The sequence below is a fragment of the Syngnathus scovelli genome, chromosome 9 (genome assembly GCF_024217435.2).
Source record: "Syngnathus scovelli strain Florida chromosome 9, RoL_Ssco_1.2, whole genome shotgun sequence".
NCBI classification, from domain to species: Eukaryota; Metazoa; Chordata; class Actinopteri; order Syngnathiformes; family Syngnathidae; genus Syngnathus; species Syngnathus scovelli.
This window is the reverse complement of record NC_090855.1, coordinates 3,194,673-3,208,578: the sequence shown is the minus strand read 5'-3', so window position 1 is coordinate 3,208,578 and position 13,906 is coordinate 3,194,673. Positions and strand designations below refer to the sequence as shown.

Genomic DNA, 13,906 nt, shown 5'->3' with positions numbered 1-13,906 from the left:
CGATTGTCACATGTTTGCATGTTGCTGCCTTTTCCACGAATACTCCAATTCTCACCCAAACATGCATGTTAGGTAGTTTATTGAATAGTTTTGTCCATAGTATTTATGAATTGCTTCTCCCATTAAACTTGACAAGCCAAAACCTTTTGCTTTTATGACATCTGACATCAGGACAATCTAAACTTTGGCCCGTTGTCATGGTGACCAGCGCAGAGCCGTTTGTGACTGAGCATTTCCCCAATGATTATTTTCGTCATGAGTGAACACATACCACATGATCATCATAGAAAAAAAAACTTTTCCAGCACAGTTTCCACTGATCAAATCAGACTTTATTCCTCTAAAGAATTTCATCACTCGCAGTGAGAACTGAAAATAGCACCTATTGCTATTTTCATTCATCATGTGATCACACAAAGTCATAAAAGTGTCGTTATGTAATTCAGCCGATAAAACTGAAATATTTCAAATGATGATTGTGAGGGAAAATGTGTGGTGTGCAAGAACCAAATGTAGTAAACAAGTACAAACGCTAAAGTGGTTTTAGTCATAAATCACAACGTGGCCTAGAAATGTTGCAGACAGGTCCAGTGGATCCTTTGGCATGCAACGGCTACGTGAGACTGATACTGACTTGTTAAATGCCGTTACACTAGGTCATGACCTATTAACTATATTTAGTCTGCAAAGGAGATACTATTTTACTTTCTTGAATTTCAATAAAAACAACACTGGGGTCGTTGGCAGACCCAATGCATGAGTATTTCAACACAAGTATTTGTACTGTACACTTAATAAAAGAGATATTTTAAAACAGAAACAATTGTTTAAGCTAAACCAGTGAGAACAGGTTTAAATACAAATTGGACACTAGTACAACTTTTATGTATTTTCTAGCTATTTCCAGATGTTACAGCAACAAACAAATAATTTAGATTGCATATCATACAGCATATGTCAATCAAAATATGTGCACTCACGTACCTCACTCAAACTGTGGCCTTTTATGATGAAGTCCAAAAATTCCGATTGTCACTGAACGCACCACTCCCGTTCATTTGAGTCGAGGTCTGTCAAAGGAGCTCAGATTTAGTTTGAGACGAGCTGTGATTATTTCGCTTTAAACGCCCGTCATTTCATTATTTCGTCCGCATGACTTTGACTCACGATCGGACGATGACCTACGCCAAAATGAGGAAGCTTGTGTCATTTTTCTCAGGTAAGGCGGTTACTGTACTTTTAATTAGCAGGAGTGACGTCATTTCGAGGTCATGAATGATCAGCACGTCATGCAAAGATAGTTATTACAAGTTGCATTTAATGACTTAGTCTTTACTAAACGCTGCTTCTGATATAAAATGACATTTTGAGACTTAGATGGGACAGTTTTAAATTACTCATTGGGCACATTTGTAACTTGCCCTATTTGGCTGAAAACAAAAGAATTAGAATTTAAATTAATGCCACTATTTGTCATTATAAAAGTAAACTAGGGCTCTCATTAATAAAGTCTAATGTTATTGAAAAGTCTCTCATTACATGTTTTGTGTGCTGAATTAAATATGGCAGAGGGCACTGGGCAGCAAAGTGATAAATTGTTACATAACTAACTTTCCACTTTCAGCTCTACACAAGGTGAGAAAAACTCTCTTCAAGGACGTAATACACAAACTTTCCCCCTATCAACCACTTTGCCAGCAGTAAGTTGCAATTAAAATATATATTGAAAAACATTATGACAATTGTTATTCCATTGACCTCTCATTTAAAGCCAGGACACCAGGAAGGTCCCTCACCTGTGGAGCAAAATCAGGGAGAAGACAAAAGACAGAGGGAACGTGGTGAGAATGGGATGACACAAAGATAGCTGAGTATTGACAGGAAAATGAAACTAATGATGACTTCTTAATTTTTGTGTATTGTCTGTCTCATCAGTGCTCGCTGAAGTCTCAACCCCACATGTGAGTATAGTGAAGGTCAAGAATAGATTGAATGTAAAATTTGGGTCACACGCTATACCATGTAAGACACACCCACAAGATTTAAAAAAAACTTTCTGATGTCATCTAAAAAAAAATTAAAAAAAATCCAATCTCTATACTGATTCAGCCATTCTATCCAAAAATGTAGCTTTATTTTCTTTAATTTATTCATAAAATTTGTATTTATTATTTGTCTTCTAGGATGAAACCATCTGACTTTGATTACCTCAAAATTATCGGCAAAGGGAGTTTTGGAAAGGTAGGCTTTTTTTTTTTTTGCATGTGTAGGTTTTGTTCATCACTCGATTCTTCGAATTAGGTCCTGCTGGCCAGACACAGAAAAGATGGCGGCTACTTTGCTGTGAAAGTATTACACAAACAGACTGTTGTTATGAGGAAGGAGGTAAACTACTTTCCTACAATAAATACAAAAAGCGGGTGTTGACTTCTTGTATCTTCCTCTGTTTATCTCACACTGTCGTTCCTGTATTTGTAGCAGCAACATGTGATGGTGGAGAGGAGCGTTCTACTTAAAGGACTTCAACATCCATTTTTGGTTGGACTCCATTACTCCTTCCAAACACCAAACATGCTCTACTTTGTTGTGGACTATGTTAATGGAGGCGAGGTAAATATCTGCAACCACTGGCGGAGCTAGAATTTTATTTTTCTGGGGGGGCAGGGGGCAAGGACATTGTCAACATCTACAATAAATGTTGATGAATGTATTTTCTATGGGGGACAAATGAAAATGTGGGAAAAACAAATTGTGAAAGTGTCTGCAACATTCTCAGCTGTTTTCATTCATTTGAACCCTTTCAGCTTTTCTACCACCTCCAGCGAGAGGGTCCATTTCCTGAAAGCAGGGCTGCTTTTTACGCTGCAGAAATGGCAATGGCGCTAGGCTACCTTCACGCCTTAGACATTGTCTACAGGTAACCTTAGCGACTGGCTAATGGGAACAACATTTGCAAACTCTAACCCTCAGAAATACGAGGCAGCTAAACTAACCACTCACTCCACCTGTAGTAATAATTTATTACCTGAATAGCTCTCAAGCTGTCAATCAAAATTAAGTATTTAAAGGTGAAAATTTTATAATGAATCTCAGTGAGTGTAATTTACTGGCCATTATTATTATTATTTTTTTTAACATGGTCTTTGGTGAAGCAGTTATTTTTACATTTTTACAGGGACCTGAAACCGGAGAACATTTTGCTGGACAGCGAGGGACATGTGAAGCTGACCGACTTTGGACTCTGTAAAGAAGGTGTGGCCTTGGGTGGGCTCATGCATACGTTCTGCGGGACTCCGGAGTACCTCGCCCCAGAAGTGCTCCAGGGTCACACGTACACTCCCGCAGTGGACTGGTGGGGACTCGGCAGCGTCCTTTTTGAGATGCTATACGGACTTGTGAGTGCTTTTTAGTAATGCAAACTATATTATATTTTCAAATTCAACATGTTTTCTCGTTTTCGGTGTGTCAGCCTCCATTTTACAGCAATAGCAAAACAGTGATGTTTGACAAGATACTCAACGCACCTCTTTGCCTGGGTAGTGGAACATCTGAGGCGGCCTGCTCGCTATTAAAGGGTTTACTGGAGAGGAAGGTCTCCAGACGCTTGGGGGAAAGGCGTGACATAGTAAGAGACATCTTGAGATTTTAAATATATAAACAATCACAATGAAATTGATTTCTCGTATATCAGGTGGAGCTGCAGGAACATCCATTCTTTGCGTCCATCAACTGGGATGATCTACTTGCCAAGAAAATCACACCTCCCTTCATCCCCAATGTGGTAATTTTACAATGAGATTTTTTTTTTTCCATGTACTTAACTTACTATTATGATCTGCCTTCGCAGACGAGTCCTTGCGACATCAGCTACATCGACCCCGAGTTCACGTTACAGCCCGTGCCCGCTTCCATGAATGACAGATGCCAAGATGGCGGGACGAGTGAAGCCTTTGTAGGGTTCTCCTACATGAACACTACATGAGCTACTTTCATCAAGTGGATGAGGCAGCAGTTGTACAAAGTATTTTTTTTTTTTCTATGTCACTGACAGTGTCGTGGCTCACTCGCCTGAATGTGGATTCATTTTCCGTAATTCCGAAACGGGGAACGTTATGTTGGTTGAACTGAGTGATGTATAACGGCAAAATAAGTAAAGTCTCTTGAGAATGTCCAAATACTTTTTAGATCCAATAATGAGGAAACATCAATGAACAAAACGTACCTTTCAGACATTTAATAGACGGTGAACGTAACATAGTTTTTTTCATCCTGGCATGCAAAGTAAGCAATCAGCTGACCGTTGCAGATCATCAGAAACAAGCCGCTACCTGTGGAAGAACAAAGAGAAAATCTCATTTATGGACATTTATACATTAAGAATCGGTTTTCGTTAATCTCACCTAAGGCCAACCACCACTGCCATGCCAGGGGAAACTCCAGCATCACTAAAAAATGAAATATAGCTATAATAATTATATAATAAGCTTCATAGCCTAACTTCACCCAACTTACCAAGGCTGGTGATGAAGATGTGCAGACAAGTGACCGTTAGAGCGTAGTCCCACACTCTCCTCTTCACCACAGCGGCAAACAGCAAGCCGCTGCTGAAGTAAGTGAGCTCCAAGGACAATAAGTTGACTGGCACGCAAAGAAAAAAAACAAAACAGTCAGGGTAGACAATCTGGTTTGTTGGGTAACATCCTGGCTAACTGCCTTCTGTGAGCTCACCCAAGTATTTGGAGACAGAATCCTCCGGCTTGGTCTTGAAGTCGAAAGGGATCCGTCCATCGAAGTCCTCCAACCTATGTTAAGTTTAGTTACGAATAATATCCAAAGACGTAAGTGTTTTTGAGTTTACTATTATTTAGGTTCATGTGAGTGAGGTCTTCTCACCTGAAGGCACCGAAACAAATACTGCAGATCATGTAAAACAGAGAGTAGAAGATGAGCAGGCAGAGGAGCAGATTGAAGAATACGGTCTGGTGATTGGAAACAGAGATGTAAATGCAAATTAAAAGGGAAAAAACCTCTATAAATCTAATTACATTAAATATATATTCATTTATAATTTTTTGTGAGTTTTGTTTGGTAAAGTGCCACTGGATATTTGCAAAATAGGCGCCTTGGGTTTTGCAATATTTCCTCTAATGCAGCTAAACGGGGTATTCAAAATATTAGGCACAGCTCTCAGTATAATCTCTAACAATGGCAGTCAATGAGAAGAAAGCATTATTGATCCTCTTAGGTGTGTGATTGCTTCTCTGTCAAACCCCTAACCTGCAAAATGCTATTCACATCCCAATATGACGTCACTGGCACTGCCATTGTAAAGCTGAAATGTCAACATTTAGAGTTGTGTTTGGCTGTTTTACCTTCGTGTCGACCGCTTTGCTTTTGAATGCCATTTCATGGTGTCTTCGCGTCAGCACGATAATGCGTGAGCCGTGAGGTGAGGATGGCTGCGGGGATTGCAGTCCAAATACACCGCCCCCCACCTCATCGCCCTGATCCTCCCGTCATCCGCTCTCTTCTACGGTCCTCCACCGCCACCTACAGGCCAAACCATGACACGACCGAGCGTGAGCCGCCCGCTTCTCTTCACTGCACTAAAATGAACTCACCTCACCCCAGAAAAAAAGCAGCACGGCCCTTTGTTCGATCAAATCACATGTTTCAATCACAGAATGCACAAAATAAACACACGAAGCGTGTTTTGAATGCATGTAAACAAATCGCTGTGATTCTACGAGCTAGAGCGCGTCGTAGCGATTTGCAGCCATTACGGACGATCGTGCAGGTTAAATGAGGATACTTTAGGTACATGTACAACTAAGGAAGCTAAAATAAATCATCTGTGGGGGGTTAATTCATTCGTTTTGAGACGTTTGTACCCACAATGAGAGCTAGTAACTGTATTCGGGTTACGTTACGAGCCCGACGCGTTGCGTAAGAATAAGACGCTATGTACCGTTGTTGTTTTGTTCGACTTTTTCCATTTTGTAAGGGGGCAAGATTTCTTTCTACACATGCATCCACATAACTGCACATGTGCTGCGCACGCGTTGCTAAATAACACCTAAAATTCGAGGGATATAGCATGCGAGCGTTCACAAGGTCAGATTCCACTGCACCGCCGTGCATTAAGTATAACATAAAGATGAGATGAAGTAGAATATGACGGAATTGCAGTTTGTTGTTGTTAACGGCAGACAATGCGAACATGCAACCGCAAATAAGCTCGCTCAGGTCGACCGGTTGCACGTATGTGACGACGCCCGTGAAAGTGACTCCCCAGTGGGCTGTGTGAAAAGCGCACACCGGTCAAAGCGTGTGTATGTGCGCGTGTGTTGCATTGACCACTGATCGTAAAGTGAACTTTTTTTTTTTTTCCTTCGAACACAAACTTGTCGGTAGCGCATCTTCCGCGCATGCGCAGCCTCCTCTGCTTGAAATAAGAGTTAAAAGAGAAACGAGGTGAGTTCCACATTTTTGTTTAAAAACACAATTCTTTACTAAGGGCAATTTAATTGTAAGTTAGGGACGCTTTGTTTAAATGAAATCCGATGTCGTTTCTGCACGCAGGCTTCAGTTTGCGTTATTTTCCCTACTCCGGTTTGTGAAACGGTGAGAATAAATCGTTTTTCAAGTTTCTATTGAAGAATTTAATCGTGGAACAATGCTGAATGTGGTGTCAGTTGCGCATTGTTATTATCAGTCTAAATGCTGATGTGAGGTATATTGGTTACGTCTTTTTGCTATTGTTATTAACCGGGAAACTTATTTATTACGGCTTGCCCTTAGCTGGCTGCATCCTATCCCCATGCTAATGCTAGTCAGAGCGAAGCTAGCTGACAGTTAGCTTTGTGTCGGCGCTAAGCTAGCCGAGCTGGGGCTGACATTCCGTGACAACAAAGTGCAGAAAATAATCGAGGCGACGGAAAACAAGCCGCCGGGAAATTACCGGGCGAGCGTCGGCCCTTGTTCGACGCGCCTGCACGGCTCATGTGTGTTGTTTCGAGGCGTAACTTGAGTAATTTACATAGTTTAGAACGTGTTGGTTGGCCTCTTCCCACCCCCCCACTGCTCCGCCATTTTGTACCAAGACGAATGCTAATCACGGGGCGCTCTTGCCTCCACTTTTATTTATGGCAGGAATAAAAAAAAACATAAGCTGCCGTGTACTAAGTCAAACTTAACACGCACGTATTGGCCCACCTACGTTAGTTACTTTTCTTCAGGTTGAGGCCCTTAAACCGCACAAAAACATCATCTTATTCCCAGCGTTGACCCTGCGTCAGGACTAAAACGTTATATCGCAATAGAAATCAGATTAAAACGATGACAAGTTGAACTAGTCTGCGTGGAAAGCTGCGTTCTTTTAGAAAGTGATAAATAAACCGAGCCGTCGCTTGTTTAGGTAAAAGCAAAGAGACGTCTTTAAGAGATACTGTTAAAACGAGGAAAATATGAACTTATGTGATTAACTCCAAGTCGGGACCTGTTTTCTTGTGTTTACCATTAAACGGGGTGTTGATTTGCTCTATTGGGCCGCTTTGTCAACACAATTCCCTGCTAGTTGGCCGGCAATAAGAGTCTTATTAGTGAATGTTTTGTGTGGAATCCAAGTGCATGGTGGATCATGCGAGCCAACACACAGTCGCCATCAAGCGGTGATGTTGCGAACTGCTGTTTACAAGTGCAGGTCGCGTTTGCATGCCAAGTCAATGCGGCTACTGACAAGCAATAAAGTTAAAAGGGACAATAGTAGGAGTCTAAGCTATATATGATTATGCATTTTGAGATTTTGTTTTTGTTGCTGTATTTCTGTCTTTAGTTGTAGGGATTTGGAATGGCTGACACTCCACCCAGTGACGGTCCTTCACAAGGTGCTGAATTTGACATGATGGGCGCTCTGGACTGGAAGGATGGCATTGCAACGTTGCCAGGAAGCGACATCAAGGTGAAGAAAATTAGTTTAACTAGTTTACATTGTGGACTAGGGGTTAGCATGACTGCCTCATAGTTCATTTCGGGGGTTTGTGTCTTGGATTTGTTCTGAGTGTAAGTGCTTGGTTGTTTCTTCAGGTCAGCCTGAATCTAATTTGTGTTCCTTGTGTTCTTTAGTTCCGCATGACAGAGTTTGGCACACTCGAGATTGTGACAGACGTAGAAATTAAAGGGCAGCCGGCGCCTAAAAAGGAGGTTTTGGACCCGGTGCCATCTCACAGTCCCACACCTCCACCTGAGGGTCAATCGCAGACAAAAACAGTACCCCCACCAGCACCCACACCAGCGAATAATATTCAGCCGGCATCTACTCAAGGGAAAGGTAAATATCATTTAGAGTGGTTCTTTGTATTTCCCCTGCCCGTTCCCACCCTTTTTTTTTTTCTACAGCCGCTGGACCTGTTGTCCTGTCTTTGGAGGAGACCCCCACACTTGAAACTCCCAAAGTGGAAGTCGGTCCAAGTGTGGAAGTTGGCCCAAACGGGGAGCTTATTCAATGCCGAACCTGCGGCAGTCAAGTTGCCCGAGATGCTCTCCTACAGGGAAAGTTCTGCAGCCCAAACTGTGCCCAGCCCACCAGCGGAAGGTACAACTCGCATGCCCACGTGTATTTTTTTTCCCCCTCACTTTGAACTGCATTTGTTTCTGACAAGAACTTTTTTTTTTTAATAACTTTCCTGTCCAGGTCATCTCCTGGAGAGCCCCGGGAGAGCCAAGTTGCTGAAAGCGAGACCTTAGGTAAACGCGTGCGTAAAAAGAGAAAAATCTATATGGATTCTGGTGATGAGGAGGAAGACAACCAAGAGGAACCAGAGGTAAGAAACGTCCACTTTCCAGAGTTGCAACATCATGAGGTCACCAATTTTCTATTCTTCCAGGAGAAAGCCAAAACTACCAAAGGGAGGAGAGGAGCCAAAATAGCCAAACTTGGTACGTTTTGATGAGGGCGTGTCTATAAATTATCCCTAGAATCAAGTCTAACAATGCTTATTTACACTTCAAGTACTTTATTTACAAACCATCATGGTCCATTACGAGAGTTTTAATTAACAGCACTTGAGCTCTCAAATGGGCCAATTAGGAGACAATGTGGTTATCTACCGCCAGCGCCGTTCATTTCTATTTGTGTGACAGCTACAGCCCCTCCGAACAAGAAGCGGGCATGGAGTTGGCCGGCCTACCTAGAGGAGGAGCGTGCCATCGCTGCTCCTGTCAAATTGTTCAAAGAGGTACCACTTCTTGTCAAGAAGCAAAAAAAAAATCTTCACCTACCTCGACCAATCGTGCGCGTTCATCCCACAGTATCAGTCGGTTCCTCAAAGCCGGAACAGCTTTAAGGTGGGGATGAAGCTGGAGGGGCTGGATCCGTGCCACCCGTCTCTTTTTTGTGTGCTCACCGTGGCAGAGGTAAGGCGGTTTGTTTAGTTCGATGTTTCCTAACCTGTATCGAACCAAGGCATATATTTTACGTTAAAAAAAATGATATGAGCGTGAACTGAAACCGTATCAACAGATCCAAGGCTATCGAGTGAGGCTTCACTTTGACGGCTACCCGGAGTGCTACGACTTCTGGGCCAACGCAGACTCGTGGGATTTGAAACCGGCAGGCTGGTGTGAGAAAAATGGACACAAATTATTGTTGCCCAAAGGTAGTCACTTAGACGCAAATGTCAGCCATCTTTTTTTGGGGGGACATAAACATCTATTTGTCTATTAGGTTGTAAAGACGGAGAGTTCAACTGGAGCATGTACGTGAAAAACTGCAGAGGTCAACTGGCCCCTAAGCACCTCTTCAAGAGCCTCAACACCGTGAGTGGCGCTCGCCGTCGGCAACCCGACCCGCTGCCATTCCGACCCGTATCCACGCTTTCAGTCGGTGACTCCCTCCGGATTTCGAGCGGGCATGAAGCTGGAGGCGGTGGACCGGAAGAACCCGTCGCTGATCTGCGTGGCAACCATCGCAGCTGTGGTGGACAACAGACTTCTCATTCATTTTGATAACTGGGACGACGCGTATGATTATTGGTGAGATTAAATTATTGATTCAAGACATAGAAAAAAAAAAAAAACTGAGGGAGCCGAACAGTTTCTGTCCATAAGACATTTGTGGTGGTTCTATAATTTATTCCCTGACTTAATTTGTGCTCTGACCTGTGCGAAGGTGCGACGCAAGCAGTCCGTACATCCATCCGGTAGGCTACTGCGAGGAGACCGAGCTCACTCTGACCACTCCAGCTGGTAAGACACAGAGCAAGACACATGTGGGTCAGTATCAACTACTTTGCTGTTCTGTAAGGTCAAACTAATTCATCATTGCCTGCTGCCTTGCTTTTAACATGTTGATTTGATTCTGAAGGCCGAAAAAAAGATTCCGAATTAGGCCACTTTTTTTTTTTTTTCCATTGCTATTTCTTAAATGGGTATCATTTGGTTGGAATCGACGCAAGTTTTTTTTTGTTGTTGCAGTTTTCAACAATATTCTTGACTTTGTTTTGAAGAAGCAGAATATTTTGTATCATTTTTAAGGAAGGGCCTTGGTTTAAAAATATTTTGAACGGGGAACAAAGGCGTCTTTGTCTTTTGCTTCTAAAATATACCCATTTAGCAAATAAACACTCACTCACTTCAATTATTTTGGGCTTGCGTTACATTCACTCACATTTGGAATACGATCCAACACAAGAACGTATCAAAAATTCTGCCTTTACATAAACATAATATTCAGTGGTCTAGTCTGCACTGCATTATAATGAGAGGCATGCCTATATTTAGCTGCAAACGTATTACAAAGCTCTACGGTTCGATGCAGCTAAAAAGGCAAGCGAATTTTTGATACAGCTTTGGTTAGTTGGATTGCTCAAGTGTATCTAATTTTGTGTAGATCGCCATTAGTTTTCTTTAACCTATCGCAAGTTAGGTAGGAACGCATGCTGCAGTCACTGTACACATAGTTGTTAACAAAAGTTCACAACGATGTTGTTTTTTAATTTGCTTTCACCAGAATATAAGCAACCTAAGAGTTTCTCCTGGGAGAAATATTTGGAAGAGACGGGCACACAGGCTGCTCCTGCTCGGGCTTTCAAACCGGTAGGGTGTTTTCAGTATGAGAGAAAAAAAAAAGGAGAATTTTTGGGGAAATTCAGTATGCATCTAGTTTATAGCGAAGTGTTTTAATAATAGCTTTTTTTTTTTTGCAGAGACCTCCACATGGCTTCCAGGTTGGGATGAAGTTGGAAGCTGTGGACAGAAGGAACCCCATGCTCATTCGCGTCGCCACCATCGCAGACACGGAAGACCATCGGCTTAAGGTAGAAAATGCACGCCAACTCTCAAAATCACACTAAAGCATCATTAACCATCTTTTAGATCCATTTCGATGGCTGGAATCCAGATTACGACTTCTGGGTGGAGACCGACTGCCCTGACCTGCACCCTGTAGGCTGGTGTCATAAGACTGGACACTCTTTGCAGCACCCTAACAGTGAGAAATTTATCTTACTCTTCCTGTCAGCGTCCAACAAAATGCAAAATGGCAACTTTTTTTTTGCTTGACTTCTCTATAATTGTCTTCCCAGGTTCTAATGATGTGAGTCCTCCAGGACAGGGATGTCCCACCCCAGGATGTAACGGAGTCGGCCACGTCAAAGGACCTCGTTATGGAACACATTACACGTCAGTTCTTTCATTTGAGATCTTTTTGAATCGTCTCATTCATTTGCGGACTCAGCTTAAGTCCGGCCATGTGCAGTCAGGTGAGCTGTCCCTACTCGGAGATGAATCTAAACAAAGAGAGCCTGCTCCTAGACCGTCTCAGCGGCGAGCGACCCCTCGTGCTCAGCGGCGCCCTCCCCCGCGGGCGGCGCCTCGAACCCAACTCGACTACTCCCACGCAGACCGCCTCCACGCCAGAACAGCCCGAGGCAGCCGACAACTCCCACACCAGGTTCGTCCCAATAGTGCTCCTCGTTGTGTTTGACATGCAGCACAATGAAGCCTGTACCTGACATACAGTTGTCTCTGTTGCTAGGAAACCACTAGAGGTGGAAGCTGAGATTTCAGTTCGCAATAGCCAGCCAGAGCCACTAGGAGGAGCCAGTGAGCAAAACCAAAATGGAACCAGACTCAAAAGGTTAAAAAAAAATAAAGTTACACAAAAAGCCATAAAGAATTAAATTCTAAGATCTATCATTGTTCCTTTCAGGACTGCTTCGGTTCCCAAATATCTGAAAATGCACTACGTGAAAGAAGAGTCTGGTGATGGGAAAGGTCTGTGTCCTTTAAGTATGCAGACAACTTGCATGATGGCAGTCACTAAAATGTCTCTTGTCCTCTCTCGGCACAGCATCCCCAGATTCCATTTCCCTCCAGCAAGCCCTTCACGAATCAGTGTTCTCCCCCGGCGTGTCTGCCGCTCCCCCCCACCGGGTGGCGCTATGCTGGGACAAACACTGTCAACTGCTGCCTGAGGTTCTGGGCCTCACCGCCAAGAGAGTGGCGGGATGGAGCACGGAGGAGGTCGGGTTTTGTTAAATCATCCTTCTATTTTTTTTTATTTTTTGGTCAATGTCAGATAACTGCAATCTACATGCAGTGTGGAATGGGCTTGCTTACCTTTTGGATGTTTCCCAACCAGGTGTCCAGTTTTGTGAAAGGACTCCCAGGGTGTAAAGAACATGCTGCAACATTTAAAACAGAGGTAAGGCAAACATTCTTTTTTGAGAGTGATATAGTTGATATGTTTTGTGGTGAAATAAATTTATTTTATTTCCTCAAGCAAATAGACGGCGAGGCCTTTCTGCTACTCACCCAAACAGACATCGTCAAGATCCTGTCCATCAAGTTGGGCCCCGCCCTGAAGATTTATAACGCCATCCTCATGTTTAAGAGCGCCGATGAAGAGTAACTATAAGGACTCCCAACAGAAACGTTTACAGAAAAGCCATCCGATATCATAAGTTGCTCTCTTCTCAATTGACTTAAAAACAGGGGAGAGTTCTTTAATTGTATTGTTTACTGACACATCAATTAACAGACACCTTGAAAAATGTTCCTGACATAGTTTGTGAATTGTTCCAAAAAAAAATGTCAGAGCTTTCAAAGCTGGTTAACCAAGCACTTTAGTTGCTTGTGGGTTTTTTTTTATTTTTATGAATGGCACTATGTTTTTTTATTCTCTCTCTCCATTAGAGAGCAAGTGAAAGCTGAGAACAGTATCAATGACTTTTTTTTGTGAAGGGTGGGAACATTTTTTTTCCCTCCCAACAAGGGCCACTTCATTTTTTTATGAAGTCCTCAGAGGGCGGTTTGAAAGTTAAAAACCATGCGGACAAAGGTTTTTATTACTGTACATACATATGGAAAATTTCAGGTTGTATTTGTCAGAAGTGCACGGCGGGCTGTAGGCCTTCCCCTCACTGGTCTAACTGGTGATTAAGAAAATTCCTGGTTTATAATTCTCATTGTTTTCATGGCACATGAATGTTTTAAAAAAATCTTTTGCCATTATAAATAGAATGCAGCTACACAAGGATTTGCTCCTGCTTGGTTATGCAAAGATTGAAGGCGAAGAAAAATGTAAAAAAAAAAACGTTGACGAGGCAACAAACGGTCGGTCATCAGTTTGGAATGTGTTACATCGGTGCGTGTTTATATGCAAACAGCTTTTTATTTATGTATTCTAATTTAAGGGTTAATGGTATGCCGTCTTGGCTCTAAGGAGTGTGTGAGTGCTTGCGCAAGTTTGGGTATGAAATAAATGAGATGCACACTCCTTGACTTTTAATTTAACACAAGCTGACACTAAACACACACAATATAATATTTAGCTGCCGAGTCTAGGTCACAGTGACAGTATTTTATTTTTTAAATAAGCGTTTTAAGATGCCTTTTATTTTGAAAT

At 42.5% G+C, this 13,906-nt stretch overlaps 3 protein-coding genes across 9 annotated transcripts; 2 read left to right on the top strand and 1 right to left on the bottom strand.

The window, feature by feature from the left end:
• Positions 1-868: 868 nt before the first annotated feature.
• LOC125975447 (putative transmembrane protein 244) lies at positions 869-9,414 on the bottom strand. Of its 4 annotated transcripts, none has more exons than XR_007483949.1 (9): positions 9,280-9,414; positions 5,373-5,550; positions 4,894-4,979; positions 4,729-4,802; positions 4,513-4,638; positions 4,401-4,445; positions 4,223-4,328; positions 3,525-3,603; positions 869-1,796 (listed from the first exon to the last, which is right to left on the bottom strand). XR_007483949.1 is itself a non-coding variant. In XM_049731045.1 (8 exons), exons 2-7 carry the CDS (start codon positions 5,403-5,405, stop codon positions 4,234-4,236), a joined length of 459 nt encoding a protein of 152 aa, XP_049587002.1. In that variant the 5' UTR covers positions 5,406-5,550; positions 9,280-9,414; the 3' UTR covers positions 869-3,603; positions 4,223-4,233. The 4 variants fall into 4 exon arrangements, 2 of the variants coding, with proteins under 2 accessions (XP_049587002.1, XP_049587003.1); XR_007483950.1 differs by having other exon boundaries at positions 869-1,070; XM_049731045.1 differs by having other exon boundaries at positions 869-3,603.
• On the top strand, positions 1,079-4,175 carry sgk2b (serum/glucocorticoid regulated kinase 2b). The gene is made up of 12 exons (XM_049730981.1): positions 1,079-1,219; positions 1,625-1,700; positions 1,772-1,841; positions 1,936-1,961; positions 2,184-2,241; positions 2,302-2,385; positions 2,479-2,610; positions 2,805-2,917; positions 3,176-3,395; positions 3,470-3,625; positions 3,692-3,781; positions 3,848-4,175. Exons 1-12 carry the CDS (start codon positions 1,153-1,155, stop codon positions 3,980-3,982), a joined length of 1,227 nt encoding a protein of 408 aa, XP_049586938.1. The 5' UTR covers positions 1,079-1,152; the 3' UTR covers positions 3,983-4,175.
• On the top strand, positions 5,939-13,777 carry l3mbtl1b (L3MBTL histone methyl-lysine binding protein 1b). Of its 4 annotated transcripts, none has more exons than XM_049730831.2 (22): positions 5,939-6,474; positions 7,835-7,960; positions 8,125-8,329; positions 8,398-8,593; positions 8,693-8,822; positions 8,886-8,937; positions 9,142-9,236; positions 9,310-9,414; positions 9,521-9,656; positions 9,725-9,816; positions 9,881-10,032; positions 10,169-10,272; positions 11,009-11,094; positions 11,205-11,315; positions 11,374-11,488; positions 11,583-11,679; positions 11,756-11,950; positions 12,035-12,136; positions 12,209-12,273; positions 12,350-12,522; positions 12,641-12,703; positions 12,782-13,777. In XM_049730831.2, exons 2-22 carry the CDS (start codon positions 7,850-7,852, stop codon positions 12,908-12,910), a joined length of 2,514 nt encoding a protein of 837 aa, XP_049586788.1. In that variant the 5' UTR covers positions 5,939-6,474; positions 7,835-7,849; the 3' UTR covers positions 12,911-13,777. The 4 variants fall into 4 exon arrangements, with proteins under 4 accessions (XP_049586788.1, XP_049586791.1, XP_049586789.1 ...); XM_049730834.2 differs by having other exon boundaries at positions 5,942-6,474; positions 10,169-10,245; XM_049730832.1 differs by lacking the exon at positions 5,939-6,474 and adding an exon at positions 6,487-6,624.
• The last annotated feature ends 129 nt before the right edge of the window (positions 13,778-13,906 follow it).